General features: G+C 39.4%; 1 protein-coding gene and 1 gene segment (V, D, J or C); both read left to right on the top strand.

The window, feature by feature from the left end:
• The window catches only part of LOC141556155 (immunoglobulin lambda variable 9-49-like), a 1,090,947-nt gene that overhangs the window by 945,405 nt on the left and 127,428 nt on the right, over positions 1-18,114 (top strand).
• On the top strand, positions 8,563-11,935 carry LOC141556067 (uncharacterized). Its single transcript, XM_074289561.1, has 2 exons — positions 8,563-8,824; positions 9,773-11,935. The coding sequence occupies exon 2, from the start codon at positions 10,215-10,217 to the stop codon at positions 11,562-11,564; it is 1,350 nt and encodes a 449-aa protein (XP_074145662.1). The 5' UTR covers positions 8,563-8,824; positions 9,773-10,214; the 3' UTR covers positions 11,565-11,935.

The following is an 18,114-nucleotide window of genomic DNA, read 5'->3' as shown; positions in this document are numbered from 1 at the left end:
AATGGAGAGAAACCTTTTGTATGTAAAGAGTGTGGGAAAGGCTTTCGTATGAGGTCTGTCCTTATTACTCATCAGAAAAGTCATATTAAAGAGAAACAGAATATGATGAAATAGAGAGATTTCAGACAGGAACCACCCCTTCACTGTTACCAGAGAATTCATAAGATTCTGGCAACTCAGTAGGAGAAAAATCTATTCTTCTTAAAATAATTCATTGTGGCTCTTTTTTGTTAACATGCCACCTGCACTTCTCAACTAGGTCTTTTTCATCCCCTCCTAATCCAACACATGAAAAAACTGTATGTATTTTTTCACACTTAGTCCTCCATACTTGTAATGAAGAGGGGATGGAGTACCATGGCCTTCCCTCAGAATATAATTTGGTTTTTATAACTTCTTTAGTCTGATTTCTAATGTATTGATGTATTTCAAAAATGTAAATGATGTATCTAATGTATTGATGTATTTATTGTATTAATGTATTGATATATTTAATAAATGATATTCTATTTATTATTTTTTACATTTTATTAGCATGTGGTTTCTGAGCAATCATTTACCCTATTGGTTCCTGCTTTACTTGTATGCCAGAAATTTTGGAATATTGACATACTTTTACCATTGTCTTTAAAACTGTTCGTGTTTCTACAATCTGTCCCTTAACTGACATATTTAACAATTCACATTACTTTGGCCAAATTTATGCCAATAAATTTGATAACTTAAGTGAAAAGATGACTACCTCCAAAAATATAGGCTTCCTAGATTAACAGTGGAGGAGATAAACTGCTTAAATAGTCCCCTTTCAGAAAAAGAAATAGAACAAGCTATTAATCAGCTCCCCAGGAAAAAAAACCCCAGGACCATATGGATTTACATGTGAATTCTACCAAACATTTAAAGAACAATTAGCCCCAATGTTATATAAACTATTTTTAAAAATAGGGAATGAAGGAGTCCTACCAAACTCCTTTTATGACACGGACATGGTACTGATACCTAAATCAGGTAGGTTGAAAATGGAGAAAGAAAACTATAGACCAATTTCCTTAATGAATATTGATGCTAAAATCTTAAATAAGATATTAGCAAAAGACTTCAGAAAATCATCCCCAGGATAATACACTATGATCAAGTAGGATTTATACCAGGAATGCAGGGCTGGTTTAATATTAGGAAAACTATTAGTACATTTGACCATATTAATAATCAAATTAATAAAAACCATATGATCATCTTAATAGATGCAGAAAAAGCATTTGATAAAATACAACATCCATTCCTACTAAAAACGCTTGAGAGTGTAGGAATAAATGGACTATTCCTTAAAATAGGCAGTAGCATATATTTGAGACTGTCAGTAAGCATAATATGTAATCGAGATAAAATGGAACGTTTCCCAGTAAGATCAGGAGTGAAACAAGGTTGCCCACTATCACCATTATTATTCAATATTTTATTAGAAAGGCTAGCCTCAGCAATAAGAGTCGAGAAAGACATTAAAGGAATAGGAGTAGGTAATGAGGAAATCAAACTGTCATTCTTTGCAGATGATATGATGGTATACTTAGAGAACGCCAGAGATTCTAATAAAAAGTTATTACAAATAATTCACAACTTTAGCAAAGTTGCTGGATACAAAATAAATCCACATAAATCCTTAGCATTTTTATACATCACCAACAAAATGCAACAGCAAGAGCTACAAAGAGAAATTCCTTTTAAAACAAATGTCGAGAGTATAAAATATTTGGGAATTCATCTACCAAAGAAAAGTCAGGAATTATATGAGCAAAATTACAAAATACTTGCCACAAAAATAAAATCAGATTTAAATAATTGGAAAGACATTCAGTTCCCTTGGATAGGCCGAGCGAATAATAAAGATGAAAACGCTCCCAAATTAATGTAGTTATTTAGTGCTATATCAATCAGACACCCAAGAAACTATTTTAATGACCTAGAAAAAAAGAACAACAAAATCCATATGGAAGAATAAAAGGTCGATAATTTCAAGGGAATTAATGGAAAAAAAGTCAGATGAAGGTGGCGTAGCTGTACCTGATCTAAAGCTATATTAGATAGCAGCAGTCACCAAAACCATTTGGTATTGGCTAAGAAATAGACTAGTTGATCAGTGGAAGAAATTAGGTACACAGGACAAAATAGGGTAAAACTATATCAATCTAGTGTTTGACAAACCCAAAGACACCAACATTTGGGATAAGAATTCATTATTTGAAAAAAACTGGTGGGAAAACTGCAAATTAGTAGGGTAGAAATTAGATATGGACCCACACTTAACACCATATACCAAGGTAAGATCAAAATGAGTCCATGATTTAGGCATAAAGAATGAAATCATAAATAGATTAGAGGAATAAAAGATAGTCTATCTCTCAGACCTGTGAAGGAGGAAGGAATTTATGACCAAAGGAGAATTAGAGATCATTATTGATCACAAAATAGAAGATTTTGATTACATCAAATTAAAAAGCTTTTGTACAAACAAAACTAATGCAAATAACATTAGAAGGGAAGTAACAAATTGGGAAAATATTTTTACACTTAAAGGTTCTGATAAAGGCCTCATTTCCAAAATATAGAGAGAATTGACCCTAATTTGTAAGAAATCAAATCATTCTCCAATTGATAAATGGTCAAAAGATATGAACAGACAATTTTCAGATGATGAAATTGAAACTATATCCACTCATATGAAAGAGTGTTCCAAATCACTACTGATCAGAGAAATGCAAATTAAGACAACTTTGAGATACCACTACACACCTGTCAATTGTAATTTCTCTTCCACATTCTGCCTTTTCAAACATGTAAAAAGAGCCACCTTTCCTCTCCCAATAAATCTCTTCTTCAGGCTGCTGGACACATTCCAACATATCCATGTCCTTCCTAAATTGTAGCACCACTATCAATGGGGGAATGCCTGGACAAATTATGACACATGAATCTGTAGTATGAGAAATGATGAAGGAAACAGTTTCTGAGAAACCTGGAAAGATTTGTATGAACTCATGCAGAGGGATGTGAGCAGAACTGAAAAAGGTTGTGGTCCCTTTCTTAAAGGGACCTTGTCCAGGAAACTTGTCCTTTCAGATTGATTTATTCCTTTCTGATTCCCAACCCCTCCTACTTGATACATTATCAATTCAAGAAGCTAGGACCTTTTACCTATAAATCCTGGTCAAAAGCACCCCTTTGAATTCCAATAGGAGATCCAGGCTCACCTAGCCCCCATGGAATCTGAGGCAACATGGACTGTCCAAGCCCTTCTAATGATCTTCTCAGGTTTCCCAACCCCCACTAAGCAAATTCTAGCCCTAGCTGAAACCCAGCCAACTTGGACTTCACCCATGGGCCCCTTTACCTAAATCTCTCATTACAAAACAGCCAAACTAGAGTCCTCTCTTTGCAGAGGTTCTACACATTGCAGCAGCATGCATGGCACCAATGACTCCCTGCACAATGGAATCCTGTTTCTCATGCCTTCTTATCTCTACCTTCATCTTTTACTAACTAGATTATAATCTTACCTTCAAACCCCCCTAATAAACCTCTTTTATCAATTTAGGTTTTCGCGTCTGTAATTTCCTTTACAGCAGATTCTTGAGCCACTATTAGACTTCATTTAATTCCTTATCCTTGCTCCAAATCCAAAGGGGTTGCAGGGGAGCTCTATTTGACTCCTGTACTCGGAACCTGACACTTCAACTAAACTCTAATTTCATTTAGGTACCCCAAATCTAGACCTCATCAGAACAAGGACAACAATTTATGCAACAGCAATATAGTATAAAATCTTTGCCTTCATATTTTATATACAGCATTACAGAAAACCTTGTTTTACCCCAATAATAAAATTAAAACTTTTTTTTTCCAAAAATTTAAAAGAAAGAAAGATTTGGGAGCTGTGATCATTTCACTGATCAACTATGATTAAATAAGACTAATGATGAAACATAGTACTGCTCTTTATATACAAAGAACTGACAGATTCAGAGTTTTAACTGAAACATTTTTTGTTGTCCATAGGTAATACTTGAGTTTATGTTGCTTGACTCTCAATGTTTAGAAAAGGGATCATTTTTCCTTCTTAATGGGAATGAAATCATATTTTAATGGAAAAGTAATTAATTAAATAAAAAACAAACAAAGAACCTAGAAATTTGATCTAGATTCAGTATACAAATTCATCATAATCCTAATTCTGGATTAATGGACCTTAAGATCATATTAGCTATTTGGAACTTCTTTCTTATATTGTTGATTCATATTGAACTTGTGATCCACTAAAATAGATTTTTTTTCGACAATTTTCAAGCCATACCTCTCCCACCTAATAATTATAATATTATAATTTTGACATCATTTTATTCCTATTACATTTCATGTTGTAAGTTCTTGCCCATTGTTCTAACCCATAAAGTTCTTTAGGCTTTTGATTCTCTCTTCCAATGTGTTGTCCATGCTTTCCAATAAATTATCAGCAAATTTGGGATACATGAGGTAGTTGCCACTTTTTGACTTAAAAAGTCAAATGATGGACAAACTGAGAGGGGGGAAGATAGAGAAAAAGAGAGAGAAAGGGAGAGAGAATGGAATGGGAGGAAAGGACAAACATATAGATATATTTTCTCTTTGTTCCCTGGCACATAGAAGACACTTAATAAATACTCCATGATCTACAGATAAGATTGGATTTCAATCAGAACCCTGGTTTTGTTCAGTGTAATCTATCCCCAGCTCTTAAATTCAAGGGAGCCACAAATTTCTGGGACATGATAATAAGGGTCCAACAAGATCAGTCCCAATTCACTAGGAACATTCAGACCTAGATCTACTTGCATGCTAAAGGGCATCATACTTATCCACTAATCAAGAAAAGCCTCACACCTCTCATTAGCTTTTCAATACTCAGTTCTCCCACCAGCAAAATCTTTCAAAATTGCAAACTGTAACCTCAGCTACCAGCCAAAGGCCTTTCCCAGCTCAATTCTGGGTTGCTACATAAGGCCATTGATCAAACCTGTTCCTCTCTACTTGAAAGATGAAAGATGCTAATAGTGCCCTAAAGAATTAAAGGGCAATTTTTTCACTGTGCTTTTTCTCTGTTTTCTACACCTTTGCACAACATGCCTAGAATGATATCTTCACTAAATACTGTACAGACAGATATGCATACAAATAGATGTACAAAGGAAAAAATAGTTATAAACCTTCAATCATTTTCCTGGAAGGAATGGGACTCATATGTCATATGGTCTTCATGATAAAAGAAATCCTTTTAAATGACCCCTGGGGTGTAATATATTTGTTTTTTATGGGTTCCTGAGTCTTTTATATATATATATATATATATATATATATATATATATATATATATATATATATATATATATATATATATATATATATATATATATATATTTTATAATATTATCCCTTGTATTCATTTTTCCAAATTACCCCCCCTCCCTCTATTTCCTCCCCCCGACGACAGGCAATACCATACATTTTACATGTGTTACAATATAGTCTAGGTACAATACATGTGTGTGAATATAATTTTCTTGTTGCACAATAAACATTAGAATCCGAAGGTACATGCAACCTGGGCAGACAGATATTAGTGCTAACAATTTACATTCCCCTCCCAGTGTTTCTTCTCTGGGTGTAGCTACCTCTGTCCATCATTGATCAACTGGAAGTGAGTTGGATCTTCTTTATGTTGAAGATTTCCACTTCCATCAGAATACATCCTCATACAGTATTGTTGTTGAAGTGTACAGTGATCTTCTGGTTCTGCTCATTTCACTCAGCATCAGTTGATTTAAGTCTCTCTAGGCCTCTCTATATTCCTCCTGCTGGTCATTTCTTACCGAGCAATAATATTCCATAACCTTCATATACCACAATTTACCCAACCATTCTCCAACTGATGGACATCCATTCATCTTCCAGTTTCTAGCTACAACAAAAAGAGCTGCCACAAACATTTTGGGTGCCTGAGTCTTTTGACAAAATGAGAAGTTATTTACTTCATCAAGAGAGGGAAGGAAGATTATAGAATCTCAGACTTGGAAAAGAGAAGAGATACTATCAGTTTCTTGTTAATTATTATTTAGCCTTCACTTGAAGATCTAGAGGAATGGAAACCTTCATATATTCCAAGGTAGCCTATTTTATTTACTCGTATAATGAGGAGATTTTTACATTACAAAGGATCTATTTTTTTCTCTCCGCAATTTCTATCCATAGATTCTAGTTTTCATCTCTTTGTTTTAAAACTTTTAAAAATCTTTCTTTTAATTCTAATTCCTTTTCAACATTCCATGTTTTTCTTGACTTGTTGGACCCGTAACACTATTTAAAATGATGTCAGGAATAACTCCCTGTTGATCTGAGTTCCTGTTGCTTTGGTGGTAATTATGGTGGTGGTGGTGATAAGTCATTTCAGAATATCTCAAGAGTCTAAATTAATTTCTCTTAGCACCTGGGAAGTGCATCTGCTATCCAGAATTAAGCAGCTCAAAAGTCAGCTAATTAGTTTTTCTAGGAACTGCCTGGGTAGTGGATGGTTCAGAGGATAAAGGACCCGTGCTGGAGTCAAGCCCTGAGTTCAAATATGGCTTCAGACATCATGTACATGAGGTCCTCTAAAAAGGTTTCCTATTTTTAGTTTCTACTAGTAGCAACTCAGGCCTATTGGGTTCTTATGAATCTTCTTCAAGGTATTTTCTTAACTTATCTGTAGAGCAAAGATGTGAGATATAAAGAATCACAAAAGTCTGACCTGGTGTTGAAATATTCCTTCTATTTCCGTTGCTCTCTATGTACTACAGAACCATAGAGACACATTAGACCACTTAAGAATAGGTTAGCAAATGTTTTAACTATATTGTTTAAGATTATTTTTATTTCCTAAAATATTTAACCGTGAATTTGTCAATGTTTAACATTTTATTGTTTCCTATTTGCATGCTAAAATGAAAATTTATTTTTAAAGTTTTGTGTTCCAACTCCCATTTTCTATCTTTTTTTATGCTGCTCACTCCTTGACTTGATAAGCATTTAGATATTGTTTATATATGTGGAATCATGTAAAAATTTCGATTTTAGTCATTCTGTAAAAGAAAAGAAACAAAGAAAGAAAATGAAAATAGCATTCCTCAATTAGTAATCAGATGATATTAGATTTTTGGGGGGTTTTTTTTGTGTGATAATGGATACTCTTTCATCATTAGTCCTTGCAAAATGTCATTGATCATCCTGTTTCTAAGAAATGCTACATTCCGTGCAACAAGAAAATGGTATTTACACACATGTATTGTATCTAGGTTATATTGTAACACATGTAAAACGTATGGGATTACCTGTCATGGGGGGGGAGGGAGTGGAGGGAGGGAGGGGATAATTTGGAAAAGTGAATAAAAAAAAATGCTACATTCCTTCATTGTACAATATTGCTTTTCATGGTGTTTCCCAGGTTCCATTCACTGCCCTTTGAATCAGTGTATCTAAGTCTTCCCAAGTTTTTTGCTCTCATTTCATCCTGTCCCTCCTCAAAGGTGTCACTGGGTCATGGTTCGGCCATGGAAGGAGGACAAACTGACCCCGACCTGGGAAGGAGTGCTCCAGATCCTCTTGACATCAGATACAGTAATGCTATATGGGAAAGAGGATGGACTGAGCATACCAGAATTAAATTGATTTTGTCCTTGTGACATTTCTCCAGTAAATCCTCTTCTCTGCTCTGACGCTCGTCCTCCCTTCCTCCCTAGATTCCTGCAATCGCTTGCTGATGGGCCTTTCCCTCCTCCCATCCATCCTCCGTTCAGTCATTTCAGGGATTTCCCTAAAGCACTGCTCCAGTCCTGTCCAACGACCTCTGTCTCTAAACACATGGCAGGGCCTCCCCTCTGCTCCTTCAAAGCCCTTCCTCTCTCCTCCTATTTCACTCCCCACAGGGACTCTTCCGTCCAGGGGCTCCAGCCTCCTGTCCCATGAAGAACCCATGTCATCTCTCCATCCCAAGCATTCTTTCTCCTGCTCCCCAAGCCTGGGAGGCTCCGCCTCCTCAACTCCGGCCACGGGCTTCAGCTTCCAGCGCAGCTTCCCGGGCCTCCATTGTCTCCGCAGAGCTGCGGGCAGAGGCGAGGCCTGTCCGAGGCGAGCAACTCCAAGTCAGGGAACCTTTATTAAACGCCTGTTGTGTACCGGGGGAGGCGGAGGAGAGAAGGGACAGGGGCTCGGAGCTCCCCCTTACAGACCCCAAACAGCCGCGACCCCGGCGAAGGGAGGGAGAAGCCGGAGGCGCCGCCGGCGGTGACTTCCTCGGGCTGGCGGATCCCGCCCACAGAGACCGCAGCCGCCCAAGTGAAAGCCGTTGGCTCCTCGAGGAAAGCCGGGGGAAGTCGGGGCCGCCCCTGACAAGCAGAGCCGGGACCTTGCCCACAAACGCCGGGGTGACCGAAGCTAAGGTTTCCCAGCAGCCCGTGCGCCCGTGACCGCCGGACGACAATTCCGGAAAGCCGCGGGCTGAATTGTGGGGCTGAAGAAAACCTTTCCAAATCCCCGGACTGCGCGAGCCCTGCGGTTTGTGTCACTGCGCACGCGTGGCCCCGGCTCCCTCTGTTAGCTTCGGGCAGGAGGAGGGTCCCCTGGCTTCGGTCCTGAGAGTGCGCACGCGCTCTCAGGCTGAGCCCCGCTCCTTGAGTCACAGTCTTCTATGACCAAGGTGTCTCGTACGCGCGTGTGTACAAGCTCCTGAGTGTGCGCCAGTACTAGCGTTCGTGAGGTGCCTGTGAGTGTGCGTGCAGCCCCCCATCGCCCGCAGCCTCCCCTCCCTCCTGGGTCCTGCCACCGCCCCTTTCAGGAGCGCCCCCTCCCCCACGGCGGCTGAGCCCCTGCCGCCTCCTCTCCTTGCCCTCTCTCCCCTCCCCCACGTGGCGTCCCGTCGTTGCTGCAGCTTTGGTCTCCTGTCTCGGGGTCCCCCGCCCCCAATTCTTCTCCGGTCACTCCTGCGTCCTCTGTCCGGCTCGGAAGCCCTCTCCTGGCCCGGCCCAGCCCGTGGCTCCTCCTCCAAGAAGCGTTGGCCCAGCCCCTTGCAGGGTCATTGCTGGGGGTGGGGAAAGGGGGGGACCGCACACCTCGGGGTCCCGGCAGGGGGAAGGGCCAGAGGCCAAGGTGACCTCAGCCTCTCTCGGGGGCCGGGGCTGAGCCGGGCTGTGGCTGAGCCCTCCCCACAGGCTGCCGCCCCGCCGGTCACGTGGGAGGTTTGGGCTGCAAGGAGCCAGAGGCCCCGGGGATGCGGCTCTTCCTGGGCCCGGAGTCTCCCTGGGTGAGGCCAGGAGGGGGCAGTGGCTGGTAGCCCTGGCAGTGCTTGAGTCCCCCCCTCCTCAAGGGACACTGGGGGGATGACTCAGTCTCAGGGCAGGGGTGAGACTTGCCTGGCTCCCTGGGAGCTTGTGGTTCTTGATGACTGGGAAAGAAAAGGATCTGTTCCCTCCAAACACTTGGGGTCTTCCAACTAGATTTGTCCCAGGTGGATGGTTCCAAGTGCTGGAGCTGGCCCTAAGCTGATGCCAAGAGACATTTCATCTACTTGTGTTTGTGTTGATTTGCAGAGGGCCTCAGAGAGTGGGGGAAGTCTGGGTAAGGTCTAAGAGCCTTCAGCCCAGAGGGAAACTTTGGTGTTCTCACCTCTCCTGAGCAGTCAAGGAGGGCCTGACCACCTTTGTTCTATTTACAGATCAACAGCGGGGTGCTTATACTTAACACATGTGTTAACACCATTTGCTGTGGGATGCCCTGCTGCCCTAGTTAACACTTGCTCAGTGTGCTGTGCTGATGTAATCATACTGAGGTATTTAAGGGCTGAGAAGACTGGAAAGAGACACTTCATCTTGGACTGTCCTGGTGGCTCTCCTGCCTCCCTCCCTCCTCCACTAAGACCAAGGCTGGTCCTGAGATCCTCCAGAGACCAAGTCCGGACACTACACTTTGGCACCCAGTGTGGGCCTCTAGAAAGCCGAGTGTATTTATTTAACCCAATTTGGAGGCTCACTATATTTGGCCCCCAAGTGAGGCCCTGGACCTGAAGCCCTACACTCAGCAGCTCAACTGACAGGAGTGGCGAGTTCACTGGAGAAGCCCCCAGACCTGTGGAGACTCTGCTCATCCCCAGGCAGCAGATGGAGCCCAAGGAGGCTGTGACTTCCGGCTTTCTCATGGCCCCAACTCAGGAACCGGTGACCTTCCAGGATGTGACTGTGGACTTCACCAGTGAGGAGTGGAGGCTTCTGGAGCCTGCCCAGAGGGCCCTGCACAGGTATGTGATGCTGGAGAACTATCAGAACCTGCTCTCTGTGGGGATTCCTGTTTCCAGACTGGATCTGGTCTGTGTGTTGAAGGAGCAAGAAGGAGCCTTGAGTCCCAAGAGCAGAGATTCCAGTGGGTCTCATCAAGATTTCCTTACTGAACATCAGAGAACTCACACTGGAGAGAAACCATTTGTGTGCAAGCAATGTGGGAAAGGTTTTAATTGGAGGAACAGTCTCACTGTTCATCAGAGAGTTCATACTGGAGAGAAACCCTTTCTATGTATGGAATGTGGAAAAGGCTTCAGCCAGAGTGGACACCTTACTGAACATCAGAGAACTCACACAGGAGAGAAACCCTTTCTATGTAAGGAATGTGGAAAAGCCTTCAGCCTTCAAGGACACCTTACTGAACATCAGAGAACTCACACTGGAGAGAAACCTTTTGTATGCGAGCAATGTGGGAAAGGTTATAAGCAGAGGTGCAATCTCACTATTCACCAGAGAGTTCATACAGCAGAGAGACCCTTTGAATGTAACGAATGTGGAAAAGTCTTCAGCCAGAGAAAGTGCCTTATTGTACATCAGAGAACTCACACTGGAGAGAAACCATTTGTATGTACGGAATGTGGGAAAGGTTTTACTGTGAGACACCGTCTCACTACTCATCAGAGAGTTCATACTAGAGAGAAACCCTTTCTATGTAAGGATTGTGGAAAAGCCTTCAGCCATCGAGAATACCTTGCTGTACATCAGAGAACTCATACTGGAGAGAAACCATTTGTATGCAAGCAATGTGGGAAAGGTTTTAGTCAGAGCACCAATCTCACTATTCACCAGAGAGTTCATACTGGAGAGAAACCCTTTGTATGTAATGAATGTGGAAAAATCTTTAGGCAACAAGGAAGCCTTACTACACATCAGAGGATTCACACTGGAGAGAAACCCTTTGTATGTAATGAATGTGGAAAAGCCTTCAGTAAGAGAGGACACCTTACTGTACATCAGAGAACTCACACTGGAGAGAAACCCTTTGTATGTAATGAATGTGGAAAAGCCTTCAATGAGAAAGGATGTCTTATTGTACATCAGAGAACTCACACTGGAGAGAAGCCATTTGTATGTAAGGAATGTGGGAAAGGTTTTACTCAGAGACACCATCTCACTTATCATCAGGGAGTTCATACTAGAGATAAATCCTTTGCATATAATGAGTGTAATTAGTAAGAAGTCTAGCCTTATTACTCATCACAAAATTCATACTAAAGAAAAACAGAATTTTTTGAAATAGATTTCAGACTGGAACCACCCCTCATTGTTAACAGTAATTTATATGATTTTGGCAGCTCATTAGGAGAAACATCTATCTTTCTAAAATAATTCATTGTGGCTCTTTTGGTTAACATGCCACCTGCACTTCTCAACCTGGGCTTTTTTCTTCCCCTCCAAATCCAACATATGAAAAAACTGACATTGTATATATTGTTTCACACTGAGTCCACCATACTTGTAAAGAAGAGGGGATGGAGTACCATAGTCTTCCTTCAGAATTTGATTTGGTTTTTATAAACTTCTTTAGTCTGATTTCTAATTCATTGATGTATTTCAAAATTGTAATTGATAGATCAAATGTATTGATGTATTTATTGTATTAATATATTGATATATTTAATAAATGATATTCTATTTATTATTTTTTTACATTTGATTAGTATATGGCTTTTGAGCAATAATTTATTCTATTGGTACCTGCTTTAGCTTTATGCCAGAAATTTTGGAATATTGACACAGTTTTTGTCTTTAAAACTGTTCCTGTTTCTACAATCTGTCCCTTGACTGACATATTTAACATTTAACTATTTCATTTTCCATTTAAAACTAACTTTTGCAGTGCTGTCTGAATTGATAATTATTTAACTTATGTTATCATCTGTGAAGTAAGTGATTAGCATTTCTGATATATATGTGTGTATATATATATATTAATTTCCTTTAAAAAATAGGAAATTCCTTGGACAACAAAGAGCTCAAATAAGTCAGTTCTTGAATAAATACACAAATCCCTCCTTGCAAGGAGAAAAACTGAAATTGAATCTCATATATTTTGGCCAATGAAAAGAAAGAACTCATAAAAAAAAGAAAAGAAAAAGAAAAGAACTGATAATGGGAGAGTTTGAAGGGAAAAGGAGAATAGGAAAGAAATCATCAATCAAACAAATTGTGACATTATTCCAATTCACTCAGGTGCCATAGCATTGCTTCTTGACATAATTCATTCCACTTTTATATTTGCTTTTATTATTAGGAAATTTTACATTAAGAGGAATCAAATTCTTCCTCTCAGCAATTTCCATCCATAGGTTATGGTTCTTAGCTCTATAGATAAATAAAACAATTGTAATTTCCCTTCCACATGCTGCCTTTTCAAATAACTCAAGAGAGCCACCTCTCCTCTCCCAATAAATCTTCTTTTCTTCAGGCTGCTGGACAGATTCTGAGATATTCACGTCCTTCCTAAATTGTAGCACCACTATCAATGGGAGAATGTCTGGACAAACTATTATACATGAGTCTGACAGAATAATATTGTGTTATGAGAAATGATGAAGGATAAAAGTTTCTGAGGAACCTGGAAAGATGTGTATGAACTGATGCAGAGGGATGTAAGCAGAACTGGTCCAGGTTGCAGTCCCTCTAAGAAACTAGTCCTTTCAGATTAATTTATTACTTTCTGATTCCCAACCCCTCCTAGCTGATGCATTATCAATTCATGAAGCTAGGTCATTTGATCCACAAATCATGGTCAAAAGGACATCCTGGCTTTCCCAGCCCTAATGGGATCTGAGCCAACATGACTTTTTCCAGCCCCCATTCTAATGATGTTCTCAGGTTTCTCAAACTCCACCAAGAACCCCATTCTAGTTCTCAATGAAACCAATCCAAGAGCCAACTTGGGACTTCACCCACGAGCCCCTTTAGCTAAATCTCTCATTACAAAAGAGCCAAACTGGAGTCCTCTCTTTGCAGAGATTCTACACATTGCAGACTCCCTGCACAATGGAATCCTGTTTCTCATGCCTTCTTATCTCTACCTTCATCTTTTACTAACTAGATTATAATCTTACCTTCAAACCCCATAATAAACCTCTTTTATCAATTTAGGTTTTCGCGTCTGTAATTTCCTTTACAGCAGATTCTTGAGCCACTACTAGACTTCATTTAATTCCTTATCCTTGCTCCAAATTCAAAGCGGTTGCAGGGGAGCTCTATTTCACTCCCTGTACTCTGAACCTGCCACTAGACCTCAACTAAACTCTAATTTCATTTAGGTACTCCAAATCTAGACCTCTTCAGAACAAGGACAACAATTTATGCAATAGCAATATAGTATAAAATCTTTGTCATCAAATTTTGTATACAATGTTACAGAAATCCTTGTTTTACCACAATAATAAAAAATAAAACTTTTTTTTTTCAAAAATTCAAAAGAAAGAAAGATTTGGTAGCTGTGATCAGTTCAATGACCAACCATGCTTAAAGAAGACTAATGATAAAAGATAGTGCTGACCTTTATAGACAAAGAACTGATAGATTCAGAGTGCTAACTGAAACATCTTTTGTTGTCCATGGGTAATAGTTGAATTTATGTTGCTTGACTCTCAATATTTACAAAAGGGATCATTTTTTCTTCTTAATGGGAATGAAATCACTTTTTATGGAAAAATAATTAATTAAAAAATAAAATAATGCACCCAGAAATTTGATGTGGATGCAGTATACAAATTCATCATAATCCTAATTCTGTATTTAGTGTTCCCATTAATGGACCTTAAGATTATATTAGCTATTTGGAGCTACTTTCTTATACCACTGATTCATAATGAACTTATGATCTACTAAATAGATTTTTTTCAACAATTCTCAAGCCATACCTCTCCCACCTTGTAATTATACAGTTTTTATTTTGAAAGTCACATGCTTTTAAATAAGACCTGGACTATATTCCATTGCCCAAAAAAGGGATTAAAAACATATATGTTGTCAAAGAAACTGGATATCACCATGTCTACTACATTCCACTGACCAAGTAGGGGAATAAAGACTTATGTGACCAATCAAAACATATGGAGGGTAGCATTTTTCTTTGTCTGAAATGTATAATAGCTGTGAACATTTTCAAGGGAGTGGCATTCTCCTGCTGTGAATTTGGCTCACACACCAGAATGGGCTCCACTTTTCGAGATTCCAATAAATAATTCTGCTTTCTATGAGTAATCTCTCTAGTAGTCAATTTGGGTAGGTCTTTCTGTCCCAGAAAGTTGGGGGCTCATCCGGGATGGGTCTTTAGGGGAGATGGTTGTGCACCCCAGACAGGGACAGGCGCCCATGAAGCAGTTTTCTCCATGGTCTCTGGCTCTGGGTGAGCAGCTCTTAGACAACGATCTGAGGCAGAGATACTCAGTGGAAAATTGAAGATTGCAGGAAGTAGAGTCCTGACTGGCTGGCACAGTTTTAGAATCCATACTTGTTGGCTCTGTAAGGTCTCAGAATACTTTGGGGGTCTTATTGGAGGGGTCTCAGGGAAACCAAGGGAATATCCCTTGATAAATTTTGTTGAGTCCTGGACTGTGACAAGCCCCAGTATTGAAGAACTGTGAAATGAGCAGGATCAAGAGATCATTACATACTTCAACAACAATCCTATATGATGATCAATTCTGATGGACATGGCCCTCTTCAACAATGAGATGAACCATATCAGTTCCAATAGAGCAGTAATGAACTGAACCAGCGAAAAAACTCTGGGAGATGACTATGAACCACTACATAGAATTCCCAATCCCTCTATTTTTGTCTGCCTGCATCTTTGATTTCCTTCATAGGCTAATTGTACATTGTTTCCAAGTCCGATTCTTTCTGTACAGCAAAATAACTGTTTGGACATGTATACATATATTGTATTTAACTTATACATTAACATATGTAACATATGGTCAACCTGCCATCTGGGGGAAAAGGTGGGGGGAAGGAGGAGAAAAACTGGAATAAAAGGTTTTGCAATTGCAAATGCTTAAAAATTACCTATGCTTTTATCTTGTAAATTTTTAAAAAATTAAAAAAAAAAAAAAGAATCTTACATACAGGAGATGCCAATAAAATTACGTTTTTACAGAAAAAGGGATGGGAGGCAGTAGCAGGGGATGATCCAGAAGAGGAGAATAACAAGCCATGTGTAGAGATGTTAATTGAATTTGACCTCAATGTAAGTTCTTCAAGAATATATATGCATATAATTATATGTATATTTATGAAAAACAGGGGGGATTGTGTAGAAAGGTGAAGAATTTACAGATTAAGAGATATTGATCAGAGACTGTTAGCTAAAGTAGATCAAGCCTATAGGTCCCAATCACAAGATTTTAGATAAGGCCTGGACTACATTCCATTGTTCAAAGAAGGGACTAAAATCAAAGAAGCTGGATATCACCTTGTCTATTACATTCCACTGACCAAGTAGGAGAATACAGACTTATATGACCAATCACAACATATAGAGGGTGCTATTTTGGAGGTTCTTTGTATGAAATGTATAAAAGATGTGAACATTGTATTAGAAGTGTCATGAATTTGGCTCACAGACAGGATGGGATCAGCTTCTTGAGATTCTAATAAATAATTCTACTTTCTTTGATCTCTGTAGTAGTCAATTTGGGTAGGTCTTTTTGTTTCCCCCCCCCCCCAAATGAAGTATTTACAAAATTCTGGGCTTCAAAACTCTTCAAAGACCTTACAATTTACTGGGATAAAGGGGTGGTGGAATACAGCTTGTAAAAGTCGGAGGTGTATACATGATAACGGGGAAAGGGACTACTTAATGCTAAGGACTAAGGACATAAGGAAAGACTTCCCCTTTGGGGCATCACATAAACTAATAAACCATGGATGAAGTGCCTACTATGTCCCAGAGACTGTGCTCAGGACAAGGTAGGAGAAAGAAGCAAGATAGTTCTGGTCCTCAAGGAGCTCCCCGGCTAACACTCAGAGACTCAGAGTCTGTCCTGTTCTGATACTGTAAAGCAGTCAGGTCTCAATGTGTTCCCCATCCTGGCCTTATTTAAAGAGCAGCACAAGTTGTCATGAGCACAGCTTCCTGGGCCTCCCATTATCTCCAAAGAACTGCAGGCAGAGGTGAACAACAGGGAGCCAGAGGTGAGTTCTGTCAGATCTGAGAAGCTCCAAGCTCTAGCAATCCAGTCAGTGAACCATTATTAAACATCTATTATGTACCAGGTGAAGGCATAAGAGAGAAGGGAAAAGGGAAGCGAAAAGAAGCAATAGAAAGTCTCTTCATTAAGGCTCTCACAATCCAATAGGGAAAACCACAAGAAAATTAACAAGTATAAATTATATACATAAATTTTAAGTTATATATATATATATATATGTATATTATATATATATATATATATATATATATATATATATATATTAAATATATATGTATGTATGTATATGTGTGTGTATATATAACTTTAAAAACAGGAATGAATTGTTTTAGAAAACCTGACAAAGAAATGGCACAGTATATGGAACACAGAGTTTGCAGAGTCAGGAAGACTTGAATTCAAATCCCAGGTCAGAAACCTAGTTGGCTAGATGACAATGGATATGTTACAGTTGACCTCATCTGTAAATTGGGTTAGAGAAGGAAATGGCAACAGAACAAAGTGGCTTTGCCAAAAAAAAAAAAAAAAAAAAAAAAAAAAAAGCCAAATGCAGTCACAAATACTCTGATTGATTAATTGATTCAGGCAGGGAATGAGTGGTAACTTTTAAAGACTTTTATAATGAGAGATTTTGATTAGAAGTATTGATTAAGGTGTTGATTAGAAAAGGATGTCACTGAGGGATAAAAATTTCCATAGAAATCTTAGAGAAAATTGCACATACGTATATATGTAAGGAAATGCTCATAATATGTTCAGTTTTAGTTTCTCTTCCGCTTTCTTTCTGCAGCTCCTTCAAGAGTACCATTCACCTGGATTTAAACAATCAACCCTATTGAGTAGGGGGAATACACAAACAAAGAAATGGATGTGCCTCAGGCTTGCCTTTAGACATTAATAGTCTTCTTTGGGTTTGAGTCCAAAGGAACAAGGATCATCCTTAACTATTTACACAAATGACAATGTCCCAAAAAGCTGAATGACAAAATGTATTCCCTCCCTCCCTCCCTTTATCCTTCCCTCCTTTCCTCTATCAATCCTTTCTTCCTTCCCTCCTTCCTTCCTTCCTTCCTCTGACCTCTGACTTTGTGTGACCCTGCATAAGAAACAAATTCTCTTGATATCTGTTTTGTGATATATAAAACAAGATTAGTCTTAAAGACCATTAAGATCCCTTCTGGTCCTGTTTCTGTGAGTCTGTGATCATTCCTGCTTGATGCTAGACTCCCAGAGTTGGAATCAATGCACCATGGTGCTCCTGGAGCAAACTCAGGAATAGGCTGTCATTCCAGCTAAATCTAAAAGTCATATTATTCTCCTTGCAAAAATCAATTGCCTTTTCATCATTCATTGACTTCTGGCTTTTCCTAATAGTGAGCCATTAAACATAAGTGTCACAGCAGGGTCACACAGGATCTTGAGATCACATTGGAACTCAGGTCTTCCTGATGCAAGCCTGCATCACTACACCACTTAGCTGCCCCCAAGATTATCTTCCATGTACTCTGCATGTGTTTTATAATTTCTCTCATTATAATTCAGGTTTA

The sequence above is a fragment of the Sminthopsis crassicaudata genome, chromosome 1 (assembly GCF_048593235.1).
Source record: "Sminthopsis crassicaudata isolate SCR6 chromosome 1, ASM4859323v1, whole genome shotgun sequence".
Lineage (NCBI taxonomy): Eukaryota > Metazoa > Chordata > Mammalia > Dasyuromorphia > Dasyuridae > Sminthopsis > Sminthopsis crassicaudata.
This window is presented reverse-complemented; position numbering and strand designations above follow the sequence as displayed.